This window comes from Rhinatrema bivittatum, chromosome 4 (assembly GCF_901001135.1).
Source record: "Rhinatrema bivittatum chromosome 4, aRhiBiv1.1, whole genome shotgun sequence".
Taxonomy (NCBI): domain Eukaryota; kingdom Metazoa; phylum Chordata; class Amphibia; order Gymnophiona; family Rhinatrematidae; genus Rhinatrema; species Rhinatrema bivittatum.
In genome coordinates, this window is record NC_042618.1 from 473,812,362 (window position 1) to 473,830,875 (window position 18,514).

The following is an 18,514-nucleotide window of genomic DNA, read 5'->3' on the forward strand; positions in this document are numbered from 1 at the left end:
AACCAGGGGTCACGAAATGAAACTTCAAGAAGGACGACTGACAAAAAACATCAGGATGGAAATATTTTTTCTTGGGAGTGGTGGATGCCTGGAATGCCCTTCCTGAGGAGGTGGTGAAGACAGAAACGGTGAAAGATTTCAAAGGGGCACGGGATAAACACTGTGGATACCTAAAGGCTGGAGGAAGGAAATTAAGAAAAGAGTGCATGGGGGTGACTTGCTTATGTGGCGATTACTATCCTTAACCAATAAGTCTTCATACTGTTGATGCAACTCCATTATTGCTCTCTGCTTCAACAGTAGGGGGAAAAGGGGAATTGGATTCAGACAGCAACCAACAAGGACATTGGATTTTACAGTCTGGGAAAACAAATATGCATGGGGGTAACTTGCTGATGCGGCTGTTACTATCCTTAACCAATAAGCTTGAAACTTTGGATGTAACTCCAACATTGCTCTCTGCTTCCACGACAAGAGGTGATGGGGAATTGAACTCAACAGCAACCAACAAGGGCCCTGTGTTTGATGGTCTGGGAAACTGAAAAGTATGGGGGGTGACTTGTATGAAGCGGCAGATACTGCCCTAAGCTTGCTGGGCAGACTGGATGGACCGATTGGTCCTTTTCTGCCGTCATTTCCATGTATGACAAAAGGGGAAGGTCCGTGAGATGTTTCATTATTTATTCTAGCTTCAATGCTTTTTTGTAAATTACAGCTGGGTTTTAGCGATAGGAAACATGATGTCATTTATTTTTTAAATAGATATGAAAATTAAAACATAATTTGGCTTTTTGAAAGTAAATAGTTTTTTAAAAGTATAATCAGATTATATTTTAGTTGATTTATTTAACTCAGAAATGAACAAATGGAAAGCACGTTCCTGGTTCAGTTGCTTTCCTTTGCAGATATACTCAGGGTTTAATTTAATCTGAAATTTCTCTTCTGCCTTTGGTAGTTAGTAAGCCACTTTGAAGCAGATTTTAATGAAGATAAGGGTTAAAGCATTACATATAGAAGTCCATATTCAATAACAGGGCAATTTTAAATGGCTGTCGCACACAGATACCGGGAGATATGTGCGTGCCGAGCGCCTTTTCAGAGTGGCTCGGCCACGCACATATCTCCCGGTATGTGCAGAAGTGTCGCGTTTTTGAAAAGGGGCAGGGTGGGGGCTATCCTGGTGAAGTGTGCGCCGGCAGCCGGCCGGCGCGGAACTTCCTTTAGCTCCTGAGAGCAAGTAAGTTTACAAACAAAAAAATTAGATTAGTTAGGTGGGTCAGGGCAGAGAGGGGAAAAGGGAGGAAGGGGGTTAGAGAACTGGGGAAGGCCTGACTGTGACGTCGCGTGCTTTTAAAGAAAATCCTCCCCTTGCGCGTGAGTGGATACCCGTGTGCACATGGCGATGACGCGCACATGTTATAAAATCTGTGTCCATGTGCGCGCACCGGGAACTGCGCACACAAGGACGCCCGCGCGTACTTTTGAAAATGTACCCCTTATCCGGCAAGCAGACAAGTTATCCAGCTAAAATCAGCCTGATAAATTGTCCCAGATAGTCAGCGGGATACACGCCTAAAGTTATGCAAACCTGACCGGCCATTTTGAATATAACCGGTTAAGGTTAATCATCCAGCCTTGCGTGGCCAAATAACTTGCTGCTTAATTGGGTAACTCCATGAAAAGAACGCGCCTTGCGGGCCCTCGTCCAGATTCCCGCCCTCTTCCCCAATATGCCCTGCCCCCCAAACCACCATCAAAGACTTAAAACTAAATTTTCTGGGGTCGCAGATCGCACCCCCCCCATCCCCCCCTTCCCAATTTTTTTTATGTCTCCCTTTCTTTCCCCCTCCCCACAGATCACCTAAAAAACATGTAACACCCCCCCCCCCAACCTCCCTGCCGGGAGTAAGATACCTGTAACCTGCTGTTTTGGTAAGAGGAGGACGCTTCCGGTGCCGCTGCTGTCAGAGCCATAGTCCAGACCTCACTCAGCCATTGCAATCGTCTTCTCAGAACAGCGCAGCCGGGATGCTCTCCACAGCAGCTTCAAGAGAACCCATTGCTCACGCTTTCTTTCATCTTCGCTGGCCGCCCATTTTCTTGGCGCATCCAATTAAAAAGATTGCTGTTGGCCTTTAAGGCTCTTTTCTTTGAATGCCCCGCTACATCTTCAAATCTTTTTGTTGCCTTCAGATCGTGACAGCTTGCCTTCCTCACGAGCCTCACTTGGCTCCTTACCGCGCGGTGGAATACTCTTCCCATGGAGTCAGACTGAGCAGAGACGTCACCCCGCTCACACAAATTATTTTAAACAAGCCTTTGGGTTTAAGTGTGCCCTTAACTGTATCAGTAACCATTGCATTTCTAACCCGGGTCAGGCAGTGCTGAAACAGCTCACGACTCGGGTTATATTCTCAGCTTACTGTGTTAGATATTACTACTGCGGTTACTGTTTCTAATTTGCAGTCCCTCATTCTGTATTGGGTAAGGATCTGTGCTGCAGATGTGTGACAGAGGTGCAGTATTTCGGCTAGCGAGCAGCTTCTCTGTGGGATTTGTAGCAGTTTGCCTAGCAGGTGGTGTATTAGTGTTCTAGGGCCTGGTGGAAGGTTTGCCCTGCTGCCTTTTCTTAGATAAGGCTGCTGCTGTTTGAATCCTGAGGGTTAGTGCTGTTATGCTATGGTACGGAAAGGTTCTAGGTGTTTTGGTTTTTGTTTTTTTTGCAGGGGTTTGCGTTACTTCACACAGGGTTTAAAGTGTTCAGTAGTGGAGGCCGTTTCATTTCACCACAATTTGAATATGTATTTATTTGCCTGTTGGTTTGAAATACGAGCTGTTGTAGTTCTGCTCTGCACCTGTTCTTATGAGCGGGTGATGAACTCTAAGCTTGAGGAGCTGCACAGGGAGGCCCCCTTTTCACAAGCCACATATAGGGCCAGATTTTCAAAGGCCCGGTGATGCGCGCAAGCCCCGGGATGCGCGTATGTCCCGGGGCTTTGTGAAAGGGGTGGGGGCGGGAACTGGGGCCTCCGGCACAGCGGTTGTGCCGGGGGATCACGTGTTGGCACTCGGCCGGCAGGCGCAACTTATTAAACAAAGGTGAGGAGGGGGTTTAGATTTGGCTGGGGGGCGGGTTAGGGAGGGGAAGGGAGGAGAAGGTGGGGAGCAGGAGGGAACGGAGAAAGCCATCGGGGCTCCCCTAGGGTTTGGCGCGTGCAAGGTGCACAAGTGTGCACCCCCTTGCGCGCGCCGACCCCGGATTTCATAACATGCGCACGGCTGCGCGCGCATGTTATAAAATTGAGCGTACCCCTTAAAATCCGGCCCATAATGCGGCCCCAGCTCACCCCTGGTTTCACTGTATTACAGACTTGAATGAAATCTCAAAGTGTGACATAGATCAGGAAATGGTGATACAGGGAAAAACACTTTAACATTAAACATTTGATTTTATTCAACATAATAAATCCGATTATCATAAACAATAGATCACAATTTACAAAAACATGAAGACAAGACTGACATGGAAAGCTCGAGAAAGCAGACGCTGTGAACAGTGGAATACTGAAGGAAGACCAATATACACAAATATATAAGAAATGCTGCTTTTTCTTCCTGCTTCTCGTTTATGGTGTCTCCTCTCCCTTAATTGGGGTCTAAGGGCACTGCTTGCATTTTCTTTTTGGCAATCTTGAATTCAATCGCAGTATTTACTGGAACAAGGATTTGCTTGTTTGAATTTATAAAGTTAAAATAAAAAAAAAATGCCCATTCCCAAAGATGACATTGTGAAACCCCCAAATACCTTAAGGGACTGGATGCAGAGATCTGGCCCGGTCCACCCTAAGCCCAGACAACAGGGAACCCTGCTCCGGGAGGAGGCCCCAGGAAGGTGTATATTAGCCAGACCCAGGAGGGAAGAGGAGGCCCCAGGGAAAACAGGAGGAAGCTTAGGAAAGGCTCAAACGGAGAGACTGTAAGCTGTGATAGGGCTTCTTTGTTTATAAGCTGCAAAGAGATGCAGAGTTGTTTTGCTGTTATGAATTAATAAAAGTTCCTGAATATCCAGCCAGACCCTAGCCTGTGTCTATTCTGTGGCCATTCTGACTGCACATAGGGCCACAGGCATATCCCAGTTGTTAACATCTCAAATAATTTGTGTTTTGTCTGATTTTTTTTAAATTTTATAATCGGTTGGTCCTGGTTTCTTTTTTCCACTTTCCCCCCTTGTCGGTCTTTTCCTAATTCCTTTTCCTGGATCTTTTTTTCTCTTTGTTTCTTCTCTTTCCTGTTTTCTTCCATGACACACACAAGCTCTCACTCTCAGGTTTTCCCTCACAAAAATACCAGCTCATGCTCTCTCTCTCACACATACACAGGCTCCCACTTTCATATACACATAGCTTCTTTTTCAGCTCCCACCAGACTCCCTTCTTAGGATGCCAAGGAATGGGGTCATTGGCACTCCTCCTTCTTCACAATGGCCGGGCTGCAGGCCGCTTCATCTGTTGTCTGGCAGCCTTGTTTGGGTGGGTCACTGCTCTAATGCACGGTGAGCTGCAGACCTAATCAAAAGAGGCTCGCCTGCAACTGCATGTCATCAAAAGAGGCCCACTGACTTTGGCGCATCATCAAAAGTGGCCTGCTAATGTGTGCGATGACAGGCCCGTGATGATGTTATGGCATTGTTCAGTGTCCGTGGGCTGGATTTAACAGTGATAGGAAAAATCTATGCAGGCCAAAAGAATTACGCTGTCAGGCTGGTTCTGGCATCTGCTCCTTCGCTGGCCAAGTGTTATGACAGGTCCTGTTGGGCCAACAGTGCTCACCAGGAACCTGGTCGTCTGGGATTTTCTTCCTTGAGTTCGTTGCAGCATTGGCAATGAGTGCCCTGGTTCCCTGGATTGATCAAGGTCTTATTAGGGTATTAAAGCAGATTCCTCTTTAAAGATAAGCAAAGTATTGATTCTGCTTGGGAGTTCTAAATGTTTCTGTCAAAACAGCTAGAAAAACAGAGCAATTCTTTCTTCTCCAATGCACACACAGTCCCTGTGGGACTCCGAGACCTGGCACGGGAAGGCTCCCAGGGATCAGAGGAGAAAAAGGCAGCACCTAGAGCACTGGTCCAGTTCTCGGCACCACTCCCTATGTAACCCTCCCGCGTTTAAAGGTTGCTGGAAAAGTTTGGTCAGTGGGAATTGCGTAACCGCTTGGCTCATCCTATAAATAGCAAGGCGTTCTATAAAGAATGAGGATGCTGCTGATGAAAAGCGAGGAGATATTAATGCTGACCTTGTGGCATTTCGGTACTTTGTGATGTGACACTAAACCGCACAATGCAAGGGGGTTCTTCTTTGTTTTCCTCTACCATGTCTGCAAAAAGGAAGCTATCAAGCTGTAATCGGTTACGTTAAGTGTCACAACTTCTGTGGTTGTGTCAAAGCAATCTTTCTTGGCTCTCCTATATAAGTGTTGGGCTGCAAATTATGGTCCTAGCAAGTGACTCTGAACAGGAGCTAAAGTTGGAGTGGGAATTGGTTGAACACTGTTAACAATATTTTCTTAGAGCTCATTTTAATTTGGTCATCTCGTTGTCTCTAGGTATTACCACATTAATAGCAAACCACGTCTATGAGGCAGCTTATCCGCTTCACGACGTAAGTATGCGCGCCCCTTATTTCCTCTTTACGTTGCTGGGTCAGAATCCGGCACATTTCCCCCATACCCCGGCTCTGTTCTATAGAAGAATGTTGTTGGGTTTTGTTTTTTTTTTAAATTAAGGGTCATTTTGCGCCAGCCCTCATAAATTTCAAGGCAATTACCCAGTGACTTTACACAAGTCTTCAAAGGGAAAATATGCATGGACTTTCCCTTAAGACATTGTCCCACAAAAACTTCCTGCTCATAATTTCTGCGCATCGTTGCTTTTCAGGCTAAATTATGCACGGGCGTCTCATGCATTACTCATATCTAGGCCCATAAACATTGGTCACTGTTACCTGTATATCCCAATTTAGCACATCATTTATTTTTAGTTATTTTCTACATGTATTCACGTTATTTAACGAGTTACTGTTGTCTATATCATATTATCTTATTTTATTATTTATTTTATTATATTTTAGTTATTTACTACATTTATTCACGTTATTTGACGAGTCACTGTTGTCTATTTAATATTTATATTCTTATGTTCAGAAACTCCGTTTATTGTAACGCCTTACCACGACAGTTTTGTTTTATGGAAACCGACCTGATTTGATATTTGTATCGAGAATGTCGGTATATAAAAATTCTAAATAAATAAATAAAATGCAGGCGTGTGCATGCAAATTACTGCGAGCCCCCGGAAATGCCTCTGCTCTATACCCAAAGTTTACCCGCGTCTCAGGCAGGCAATTCTGAAAAAGGCCATTTCCCTGGGTCAAGCACTCTATGAAAATGACTCCCCCTATGCATTCAATACAGAAATACATTTAGAAAAACAGCTGTGGCAAACATCTGGCCACTTATTTGCTGGTACTTTGATTAGATGCTGACTGGTGAGAGGGGTTCATGAATGTACCTTAGTCTTTCAGTTTTGAAGCATTATCAGGCCGATGCAATATTGGGGGCAGATTTTAAAAGGGTTATGCACGAAATATACATGCATAACCCCTTAAAACCCCTCCTGTGTGCGCTGAGCCTATTTTGCATAAGCTCAGCGACGCGCGCAAGCCCCGGGGCTTAAAAAAATGGGCGGAGCAGGGGCGGGGCGAGGGCGTGGCCAGAGGCCTCACCAGTGCCGCTGGGCCCGGGGATCTCGTGCCGGCACTTGGCCGGCACGCGCAACCTACGCCTGCCTGGAGGCAGGCATAAATAATAAAACAAAGGTAGGGGGGATTTAGATAGGGCTGGGGGCGGGTTAGATAGGGGAAGGGAGGGAAGGGGTGGAAGGAAAGTTCCCTCCGAGGCTGTTCCAATTTTGGAGTGGCCTCGGAGGGAATGGGGAAAGCCATTGGGGCTCCCCTAGGGCTCGGCGCGCAAGGTGCATAAGTGTGCACCCCCTTGCGCACGCCAACCCCGGATTTTATAACATGCGCGCGGCTGTGCGCGCATGTTATAAAATCGGGAGTAGATTTGTGCGCACAAATCTACGCCCGCGCGTGGGTTACAAAATCGGGCCCTTGGTGTGCAAAAAACGGGAGCTCACGATTAAGCGCCCGCTTTCCTAATGCGCCCCTCCACCTCTCCCTGGCGTGCGATGCAGGAAGCCTATGAGCTGCCGCGTTAAAAAGGAGGCGCTAGGGGAAACTGCGCGTCCCTAGCACCTCCTCAGCATTGGGCGCCCAGGAGAATTTGCTGTCAGTGCGGGTTAGGAAAACAGGCGCTCCGAAACTGAGCGTCCGTCTGATAACCGGACCCCTGTGAAGACTTCTTCTTTGAGGTTGCTGCTTTCTGTAGTTGCTCCGACTTAATATCGATATTAAGTCGGAAGAACCACAGAAGAGCAGTATTTTCTGCTTTTCTGTTCAGGTTTCGGGACACCTCAAGACTTAACATGAGCTCTGGGCTGGCGTTAATTTTTGAGGGTTAAAATGTGTGGGTTGGGTGCACGATTATTTTTCACTTCGGGGAGTACTAGCCAATAGCCTCATCAACATGTCGTTTACCTGTGATGAGCGCTGTTAGCTATGCACTGGTTTGCACACGCGTTTTGGATGCACAGATCCCTTTATTGCATCAGGGGTGATGGACGGGCGACCAAAATGTGCGTCCGACCACGAGTTAACCTGTGCGCTCACCTGAGCGCACAATATTGCATTGGCCTATATGTGTGATCTGCTCAGATGCTAGTTTTCTACCAGGACTTATATGCAAAGAAGCCCCTGTAGAAAAATGTCGCATGCATTTTTGCTACGGAAAATTTCACAACAAAATCGTACAACTCATTGGAATGTTAATTTCACATGTGGTTTTACAATGCGCTAAGTTAATGGGCTGCTTTGCATAATTTTACTTCCAGCACATCAGTAACTATAAATCTAAATACAATTATGCAGGTGTAAAACTACCCACAAAAGTTTGCAATTTGCAAACCCAAAAGTTTTGCAAAATCCATTTCATGTGCTAAAAAGGGAAAATAGCGTGCCCAGTTACAAACTATTTGTCATTTCTGTGCATGAAGCAGAGCTTGTGAAATTTGGCTAACTTTACTACATCAGCCTGCTTGTGATGGACTAAGCAACTGTTGTCCAGTAAAATCCCAGGCATGGCTTTTCTGATTCCCGAATGCTCACTGCATATATTTTCTTTTTCAGGGTGATTATGAATACAGCCATGGCGAAGTGAATGACAGAAAGGTAAAACGTTGTATCTAGATTTACATCCAGCTACTCTCTGCCTAACAGAGACAAGAGTTACAAGATTGTGGTCATTCACCACCAGCTCTTTCCTTTCTCTGCACCTGGTGAAAGAGCCATACTTACAGTGGAGTCACCATCATCTGGGTTCAAAATATTTTCCCCACAATTCTCAGTCCCACAGGAGTGAGCACAGACAACAGCCTCACACGCATTTGACAGCCCTTGATGGTTCTTTACAAAACAGTGCTCCCAGATCACTGGGCTGTAGCTTGGATTTTCCAATCTAAACCTAGAAGAAATATGTAAACACTCTTTCTGTTTTAGTGCTTCACATGGATGATGAATATTAGGCCAGAAGTATAACTCTCTGAACTGTTTAACAGCTTACAAATTCACATGACATAGTAATGTGCTCCTTTTTATTGTATTATAAAATATTCTGTCCCTTGCTCTCTCTTTCAGGTTTTATATATATATATATATAAATCTTATGTTGCATGCTTTGTGGCACCGGAAGGGTCTTTTTTCCCCTCTAAGAGATTCATATAAACCTTTGATGTGGTTGTTTCTCAGCTGTGCAAAAGGGTTTATATGGTTGATTAAGGCCCTTCTGGTACACGAAGGTCATACGGTCGATATGTTGTCACACAGGGCTTAAATGAAGCCTTATGTTCTTCCTAGACATGGAGCTGCGGCATCGCTTATTAATGGTCAGAGCAACAAGCAGGGTTCAGGTTTCACTCAGCAAGTCAGTGTGCGACCCTTGGTACGTCATTTAACCCTGACCTTACTCCCGCGTTCAGACTTGGCCTGCAGTTTTGTTAGGACTCTATGGTTTATTTTAAACACTGTGTACACTGATTGTGCTTATATAAATGAAAATCGATATTGTAAAGAATGAGGAAGTCCTCTGTTATTTAAAATTTTTAACTTTGCTATGGACACAAAATTGGAGAGAGCCCTTGTGGGCTAGGAACCTAAATTGCACGGTTTTTGCACCAGTACCAGTAGATGGGGACAGTGACGTTTAAACAGCCGCACAGGCGGACATGTACGCACATGTGCTGGCTCGTACCAGTGGATGCGGATGTTTTATAACTTACGTGCATATGTGCGCACATGGTATGAACTAGGCTGAACGTGCGTGCATGTGCGCCCAATTTTATATAGACAAATGCATGTGCGCACAAATGCCGCCTCTACCACACAAGTGGGGGGAGTTTAGTAGATAAGCGCCGACGCAATTACCAGTTTCCCCAGTTCGTTCCCAGTCTGCCCAGGTAAAGGATATTTATTAAAAAAAAAGTTTTGTACGCATACCGGGAGATATGTGCGTACTCACGCGCCTTTTAAAATCCGCGCGGTGTGCGCCGGCCCGACTTCTGCGCGATTTTCCCGGCTTTTGCGCTCGCAGGGCTTTAAAAATTTGCCTTAAAGACTGCCAGACCCATCCAGTCTGCCCAGTTTCTTTCCGACTCCAGCTGATCACCTCTTGCTGTTTTCTTTTCTCTTATTGCTTTTGCTGCCTCCCGTGGGAAACCGTTCCATGCCTCCACCAGCCGTGCTGTGACGACACATTTTCTAATATTGCACCCGGCCCCCTTTCAGCCTCATACATTGGCCCCCCTTGCTCTGGTGTTTGCTTCTGCTTCTTTTTTTTTTTTTTAATAATATTTTATTCCAGAGACGGCTAATATAAACAATCCACAATAATAATTAGACAGCGACAATGACAAGTACGGAAGAGAGTAAAAGCAATACAGTAATGTTCATCTCGCGAGGCTAAGAACATAAGAACATAAGAAAATGCCATACTGGGTCAGACCAAGGGTCCATCAAGCCCAGCATCCTGTTTCCAACAGTGGCCAATCCAGGCCATAAGAACCTGGCAAGTACCCAAAAACTAAGTCTATTCCATGTAACCATTGCTAATGGCAGTGGCTATTCTCTAAGTGAACTTAATAGCAGGTAATGGACTTCTCCTCCAAGAACTTATCCAATCCTTTTTTAAACACAGCTATACTAACTGCACTAACCACATCCTCTGGCAACAAATTCCAGAGTTTAATTGTGCGTTGAGTAAAAAAGAACTTTCTCCGATTAGTTTTAAATGTGCCCCATGCTAACTTCATGGAGTGCCCCCTAGTCTTTCTACTATCCGAAAGAGGCTTTTACATAATTGCCCATAATAACATCGAACAATAAAGAAAATAATCCCCCCCCCCAGCCACTCACGCTCACTGGTCAGGGCCCAGTCATACGTCCCTTGTAAAATATATATATCAAGGACGATTAAATTAAGCAACTTATTCCGAAACGATGCAATGGAACGTTGAACATCTGCAGGCAGAGTATTCCAGAATTTAGATCATCAATGTAAAGACCTTTCCGTTTTTGCAGACTTCGACTTCTTGAAATGTAGGAAATCATTGTAAAAATAATGCAGCATTGACTGTTCCCCAGACGAGGTAGTGGGGGCAGATTCACCCACCCAGAGTGTCAGCACAGCTTTTTCACCCAGTAGAGTAGCTAGATATAAAATCGCCTTTCTTCAGCAGTATAATTATCACCTTCTAAATCAAAGCCGAGAATAAGTGCTATTGTTAACGGCCTAGATTTCCCCACAATCCTATCCGATCTGTTTTGAATTCCTTGCCAAAAGAGCTGCAGCTTCGTAGAACAGACAAACATATGTAAATATGTGCCAGGCTCAGTATGGCATTTACGGCAAGGATCTGTGTCCTAAAGGCCAAACCTGTCTGCTCTGCTTCTGTCAAGCCCTATGGAGCAGTTTAAACTTTGTTTCCCTGGTATAAATACTAGAAGTTAATTGATAAATGGAAGAAAAATAATCAGATAAGTCATCACCTGTAAGCTCCAATCCCAGATCCCCAGACCACCTTGCAGCTAATGTCACCAAAAATGCAGCTTCAGCATGATTTCTGATTATTTTATACCACCAGGCGATCTTGTTATCCTTGACAAGTGTACGCTTAAGACATCGATCAGATCTGCCCGCTAGGGATTTCATGGCATACTGCTTACAAGACGGGCCGATACAGTACCGACGCGTAAAAAAATGTGCGGCAGTGTCCGGCACCCGCTCATTTGACGCACGCACATTTTGGTTCACAATCCGCTCAATTCAGTATTCAAATTAGACGCAAATCTAAGGGGCGCCAAAGGAGTGCCAAAAGCGCGCCTATCAAGCAGTAGGCGTTCGCAATTGATTTTACTGTATAGGACGTTATAGAGTGCCTATACAGTATCCAGGGTGCGCTGCTTCCATACATGTCATTTCTATGGAACGGGAAATGTCATTTTGAAAAGGTAACAAAATGTTACATTCCAAACTTTTCTTCAATCTTGAAACTTATCCCGTTGTTCCCCCTTTGTGATATCATCGCCGCGTCATAATCCTACCTTGGACGTGTATATAAGTCGCATTGCCAAGTAAAAAAATCCCTTTGTATTTGGTTCGGGCCAGGTCAGAGTGGTTACAGTGGTACCTTTGGATATCTTTGGAAGATCGGCAACACTTTCAGCAGGTAAGGGAATACTGTTGGATGGTTCTTTCCAACAGACCCCGCATGGACACCGGGACCGCTGCCCTGAGTACCCGGACGTCCAAGATCGGAAGCCCCGCTATATTCCACGTCCGGGCACTCAGGGTAGTGGCCATGGACGTTGTAAGGTAGAGGGGCCTCCGATCTTGGATGTCCGGGTGCTCAGGGCAGCGGTTCCGGAGTCCATTCGGTGTCCATGCAGGGTCTCTTTCCGAACATCCATGATCGAAGGCCCTGCTACCTTCCAACGTCCATGGCCGCTGCCTTGAGCACCCGGACGGTGGAAGGCAGCAGGGCCTCTGATCATGGACATTCCCACCTCTTTCCGGACGTCCAACATCCATGGCCACTGCCGTGAGCGCCTTGAGTGCCCAACATGCCAAAGAGAGTTGTCCATGGGCGAATGATACGTCCAGGTCTGCCAAAGGCCCGTCCTGGTCTGCCAATGTCCCTGTCCTGTGCACGGACGACTCTATCCCTCTGTGCCTGCATGAAAAACAACACAAGAAAATCAGCGAAACCTAATAAATCTTGATTATTCATTTAAGAAATAGAAACAGAGCCTCAGGGATGCCTAATTCGAGACACCGGAGGAAGGTCGGGTGCAGCATCCATACAGGCATCCATGTCTGCGATGGACCCGCGGAGCCACAGGGATGCCTAATTGTAGATGCTGGAAGAAGGCCTGGCACTGCATCCTTCTCCTGACATCCGTACAGGCGTCGGTGTCTCTGCTGGGCCTGCGGAGCCTCAGAGACACCCAGACAGAAAAATGCTACCGTTAGACATTAAAAAACAAACATATACGTACCTCCTCCAGTCTTTGTGCCGGGTTCTCCTGTTGGCTGTTGTCTCCAATAGGCCGTCTAGAATTTGCTCGCAGAACATTTCTTAATCTCATTCTCACCCGAAGAAAAAAGATCACCAAAGCCAATATATACATGTAGTCCATGACGCTGTCTGATGCTGTCTGTTGGATATTCACGACTGTCAAGAGCACAGCACCACACTAATGCCAGGGTCAGGGTAGGCGGTAAATATTGAGGGTAAAGACGCGGAAAATGTGCAGGTTAAAGACGCGCTATTTTGAGCGCGCATTACTGTATTGAGGGGAATAGCTAATCAGGTCATTAAACATCATTAAAATACCATCTACATGCAGCAGGCGCTAATTGTAATGCGTCGTTTTCAGCACACGCTAAGGACACGGTAGAGCATATACATGCGCGTCCGTCTTACGCATCTAAAACGCGCGTCCAATTCACATTAAAAAGCGTGCAAGCTGGGCCCTGCTTTACTGTATCGGTCCGAGAGTGAGTTAACAAAATGTCTCGCCTGTAAATATCGTAGACATGAGTATTTGAGATCTTCCACCGGTCCTGCAAATTTTTAGAAGAATCCAGTTCAGCCATAGTACATAAGAAATCACACACCGTAGTCAATCCCCTTTCCTTCCAGAAATGAAAAATATCAAATTCTTGACCCAGGGGAAACATTTCGTGGTGAATGAATTGCACAAAAGGCGACACTTGAGGGGATAGCTTAAAATAATTACACATCCACCTTCACGCAGGGAACAGAGCAGATGAGAGTCCCATTCTAAAAAACTGCAGGCATTTTCCTGATGAAATATCATCACTGGCAGAATGGAATAGGGGTACAACAGCAAACTTATTATATCCCATCGATATAACAGCAATCAGCCTCATCTGACAAGCCGCATTGTACCTTCGCAAATCAGGCAGACGCAGACCCCTGCTGTCTATCATTTAATAATTCAGCTTAGTTGATTCGTGCAGGCTTACCTTTCCATAGGAAATGAATGATCGCAGATTTAAAGGTGTTAATATCCTTTGGTTTAACCCAACAGGGAACTATTTGCATGGGGTTTAACACCTTCAGTAGTAATGCTAATATTTTCACCAAGGTACATCTACCATGCAATGATAGCGGCAACTCGTGCCTTCGAGCCAAGAGCTTCTTTACTTTATCTATGGCATCTCTCATATTTAAATTGTAAACGGTCGAGTAAGTTTGAGACAGCTGTAAACCCAGAGAGGTAAACTTTTCTAGTTCCCATGCAAAAGGAAAGGTGCCAGACCATCTGTCCGGTAGAGTTTTATCCAACAGAAAATCTATAGATTTAGAATAGGTGATACTCAGTCCCGAAAATAATCCAAAATGTGAAATAATATTGACAGCACTCAAAATAGCTGCCTGAGGGTTATTGATAAAAAGCAGCATAGTATCAGCAAATAGGAAATACCTTGAAATCCGTGCAGGTTTCTTAGTTTAATTGCCAGAGGCTCCAAAAAAAAGCAAAAACAATAGTGGGGATAATGGGCAACCTTGGCAGGAAAAGGATCAGACGGATGTCCATTCACTACAAGTTGAGTCCTGTTGCAGTCATATGGTGCCTGAATACCTTGCAGAAAAAAATCACAGGAACCATATTCTGCAAGTATCCAGAAAAGAAAAGACCAGTTAACCTTGTAAAATGTTTTTTCAGCGTCTTCACTATATTTACTAATGAGAACCTGTTACGTACAAATCCCGCTTGTTCCGGACCAACCAGGTACAAAATTACACCAGCCAGTCTGGCAGCCAAAAAGGAGGCAAATAATTTCACATCTGAGATAGGAATTTATGATGCAGGCAAAACAGGATCTTTTTTTTTTATGTGAGATGGTAATCAATGCTCTATTTGTGTCATTAGAAAACCATTTGTGGTCCTGTTGCTTCAGTGAATATAGCCTGTAGAGTGGGTACCACAGATTGTCCCAAAATTTTATAAAAGTCGTTCCCCAGAGCATCAGCCCCAGCAGCCTTTGACAATTTCAATTTCTTTATTTGAGCCACTAATTCTAGCTCAGTAATTGGTTTTTGAAAAAGGATATGTGATCATCAGATAAACAGGGAACAGGAAAACCATGGAAAAAATATTCAAGAGAAGAATCTGCTCCAGCCTGAGATGCATAACATTTTTGAAAAAAAAATTAACAAAGGTTCTAGAGATCTCAGACATTTTAGAATTTATAGATCCATCAGCCATTTTAAGAGAAGAGAGAAACTGAGCTCTTGTCATTATGGACCACTCGTGCTAACAATCGTCTAGCTTTATTACCATAGCTAAGTAGATGAAATTTATAGTAGATGGACTGCAAGTTAGCCCAATGATCTAGAAATGTATACAACGTATGTTATGAACAGCGCTGCCCGCTGGTGTTCCCTGCGAGCAAGCACTGACTCACTCACCGCAGCTGTCTTCGCCGATGCGGCAGGACGCTGTCGTCAGCCTGCCCACGCGGCCCGGAGGCCGACCTGCTCTATCTTGACCTCCGCGGCCGGAGCCGCGGCCTTCCACGGGGCTGGGACCGCCCCGACGTTGATTCTATCTTCGCGGCGTTCAGGCCGCAGCCCCGGGCTCGAGTAGTGGCTGGAGCCGTCCCCGGGGCCTCCTGCAATGGCTGGAGCCGCTGCTGATGTTGGAGCCTGCGCTGAGGCTCAGCCCTGCCTCTCTGACGTCTTCCGCAAAGATGCTGTGCAGGCTGCTGGCCATGGTCCTGCACAGCCCGTTTCCTGCTCTCTAGGCGCGCGGCCACGTCTTCTTCTCCTATTTAAAGGGCCAGACACAGGCAGTGTCTGGGCCCCACATGGATGACTGTTTCCTGCCTCAGCACTATTTAGGGCTGCTCTGTCATTTGTTCCAGGCCTGGCATTGTGATGACTCCTATCTGGAGGCTCCTGCCTGCCAGAGTTGTAAGGTCCTATGTTTTCGTGGAGCTCCTCGTCTTGTCCGCCTTCTTCACGTCTTCATCTTGGTGTTTCGCCTGAGGTCCTTGTCCACGTCCAGATGTCTCGTTATGGTTTCCTCGTCCTGGTGTTCCTGTCTTCCTGGATGTTCTTCCCTACGCCATGCCTCGTCTTTGCTCTCGAGCCTTCTGGTCCGGTAGGCCAGTGGTCCCTCAGATGCAGTACTCCTGGGTGGACTAGCCTGCCGGTGGACGGTTGTCCTGTGCTCCTGAGCCGTCAAGTCCTGATGTGTGTTCCTGTGCTGTCCTGCTCCCGTCGTGGTCCGTGACCAGTCTGCAAGGGCTGTGTAGGGCGCGTAACGAACAGGGTGGTCCGCGACTCAGTCCCGCGGGTGGCCTGAGTAGGACGCCCTGAGAGACAGTGCCAATGTCCATGCCTCGTGTTGCCTTTGTGGATGTCAAGAGTCTCATCTGGATGCTGTCCACATCAATCCCAAGTGTCTACATCATGGATGCCTTTGCATCAGCCTTGTGTCCTCGCCATGGATGCCGTTGCATCATCCCCTAGTCCTTGTGCCTCGTGATACCATTGCATCAGTCATGTGTCTTCGTCCCTGGATGCCGTTGCATCAGCCATGTGTCTTCGTCTGGATGCCGTCGCATCAATCCACAGTCATGTCTTCATGTCAAGGCCCGTCTGCCCTCAACCTCAGGCCAGGCCTGCTGCTCCATGCTGCTCGCAGCAGGTCCGAAAGGGCCCGGAATGGTCAGAGGACCATTCACCATCCAACATCCTCGGATGTTTGGCCATGGGAGCTTGCCGGCCTGGCGGAGGGTAGACCGTCAGCCATGCAGAGCCACCGTCAACCTTTGGCTCGGTTCTGAAGGTCGGGGTCGGGCTGAGGCCCATGGGCACACGAAACCACCGATATATAACAGAATGCAAGGCCCTTTCGAGGCCATTCTCAACAACATAAGAACATAAGAATATGCCATACTGGGTCAGACCAAGGGTCCATCAAGCCCAGCATCCTGTTTCCAACAGTGGCCAATCCAGGCCATAAGAACCTGGCAAGTACCCAAAAACTAAGTCTATTCCATGTTACCGTTGCTAGTAATAGCAGTGGCTATTTTCTAAGTCAACTTAATTAATAGCAGGTAACGGACTTCTCCTCCAAGAACTTATCCAATCCTTTTTTAAACACAGCTATACTAACTGCACCAACCATATCCTCTGGCAACAAATTCCAGAGTTTAATTGTGCGTTGAGTGAAAAATAACTTTCTCCAATTAGTTTTAAATGTACCACATGCTAACTTCATGGAGTGCCCCCTAGTCTTTCTATTATTCGAAAGAATAAAAAACCAATTCACATCTACCCGTTCTAGACCTCTCATGATTTTAAACACCTCTATCATATCCCCCCTCAGCCGTCTCTTCTCCAAGCTGAAAAGTCCTAACCTCTTTAGTCTTTCCTCATAGGGGAGCTATTCCATTCCCTTTATCATTTTGGTTGCCCTTCTCTGTACCTTCTCCATCACAATTATATCTTTTTTGAGATGCGGCGACCAGAATTGTACACAATATTCAAGGTGCGGTCTCACCATGGAGCGATACAGAGGCATTATGACATTTTCCGTTTTATTCACCATTCCCTTTCTAATAATTCCCAACATTCTGTTTGCTTTTTTGACTGCCGCAGCACACTGAACCGACGATTTCAATGTGTTATCCACTATGACGCCTAGATCTCTTTCTTTGGTAGTAGCACCTAATATGGAACCTAACATTGTGTAACTATAGCATGGGTTATTTTTCCCTCTATGCATCACCTTGCACTTGTCCACATTAAATTTCATCTGCCATTTAGATGCCCAATTTTCCAGCCTCACAAGGTCTTCCTGCAATTTATCACAATCTGCTTGTGATTTAACTACTCTGAACAATTTTGTATCATCTGCAAATTTGATTACCTCACTTGTATTTCTTTCCAGATCATTTATAAATATATTGAAAAGTAAGGGTCCCAGAACAGATCCCTGAGGCACTCCACTGTCCACTCCCTTCCATTGAGAAAATTGTCCATTTAATCCTACTCTCTGTTTCCTGTCTGTTTACTATTTGCGAGCTTCTAGTAAATCTTGTTTATCTACGTCCTGCAGTGTACGCATATGCTGCTGCTTTAATAGATGCAGGTTGTGAGTCAGTTGCAAAATATTAGCATCTGCCTTACACCTCTTCCCTGCAACACAGGCGATAATCTGTCCCCTTAATACAGCTTTACTAGCCTCCCAAAAATGATGTTATTGATCCCAGAGATTTTGTTTTCTGAAAAATAATTTGACCAAACTTGGGACAAAAATTCCTTAAACTCATCATCATAGTACAGGGCAGAATTCATCCATGAACGAGGAGATCCCTTTTCTCCACAGTAGAGAATCAGAGAAATGATAGAATGATCAGAAAGGACATTGTCAAGTATAACAGTAGATACAACATTTGAAAAAAGAGAATTAGAGAAATAAGAAAGGCATAGAATACAGAGAGTAGGGCTAAATGGTAACTTTTCCCAATGGAAAAAGGTGTGTAGTGGAGTGCCCCATGGACCTGTTCTGGGACTGATGCTTTTTAATATATTTATAAATGACCTGGAAATGGGAACAAGTGAGGTGATCAAATTTGCTGATGACACAAAATTATTCAGAATTGTCAAATCACAAGAGGATTGTGAGAAATTGCAAGAGGACCTTGCAAAACTTGGAGACTGGGTATGCAAATTACAAATCTAATTTAATGTAGACGAGTGCAAAGTGATGCACATACAGGCCGATATAGTAAAATTCGCAGGAGA

At 45.6% G+C, this 18,514-nt stretch overlaps 1 protein-coding gene across 1 annotated transcript in view; it reads left to right on the plus strand.

The window, feature by feature from the left end:
* The window catches only part of ANO2 (anoctamin 2), a 421,412-nt gene that overhangs the window by 116,476 nt on the left and 286,422 nt on the right, over positions 1-18,514 (plus strand). The window contains exons 8-9 of the mRNA XM_029597539.1: positions 5,602-5,657; positions 8,301-8,342. Of these exons, the coding sequence (XP_029453399.1) occupies positions 5,602-5,657; positions 8,301-8,342 (98 nt within the window). The remainder of the gene's footprint in view (positions 1-5,601; positions 5,658-8,300; positions 8,343-18,514) is intronic.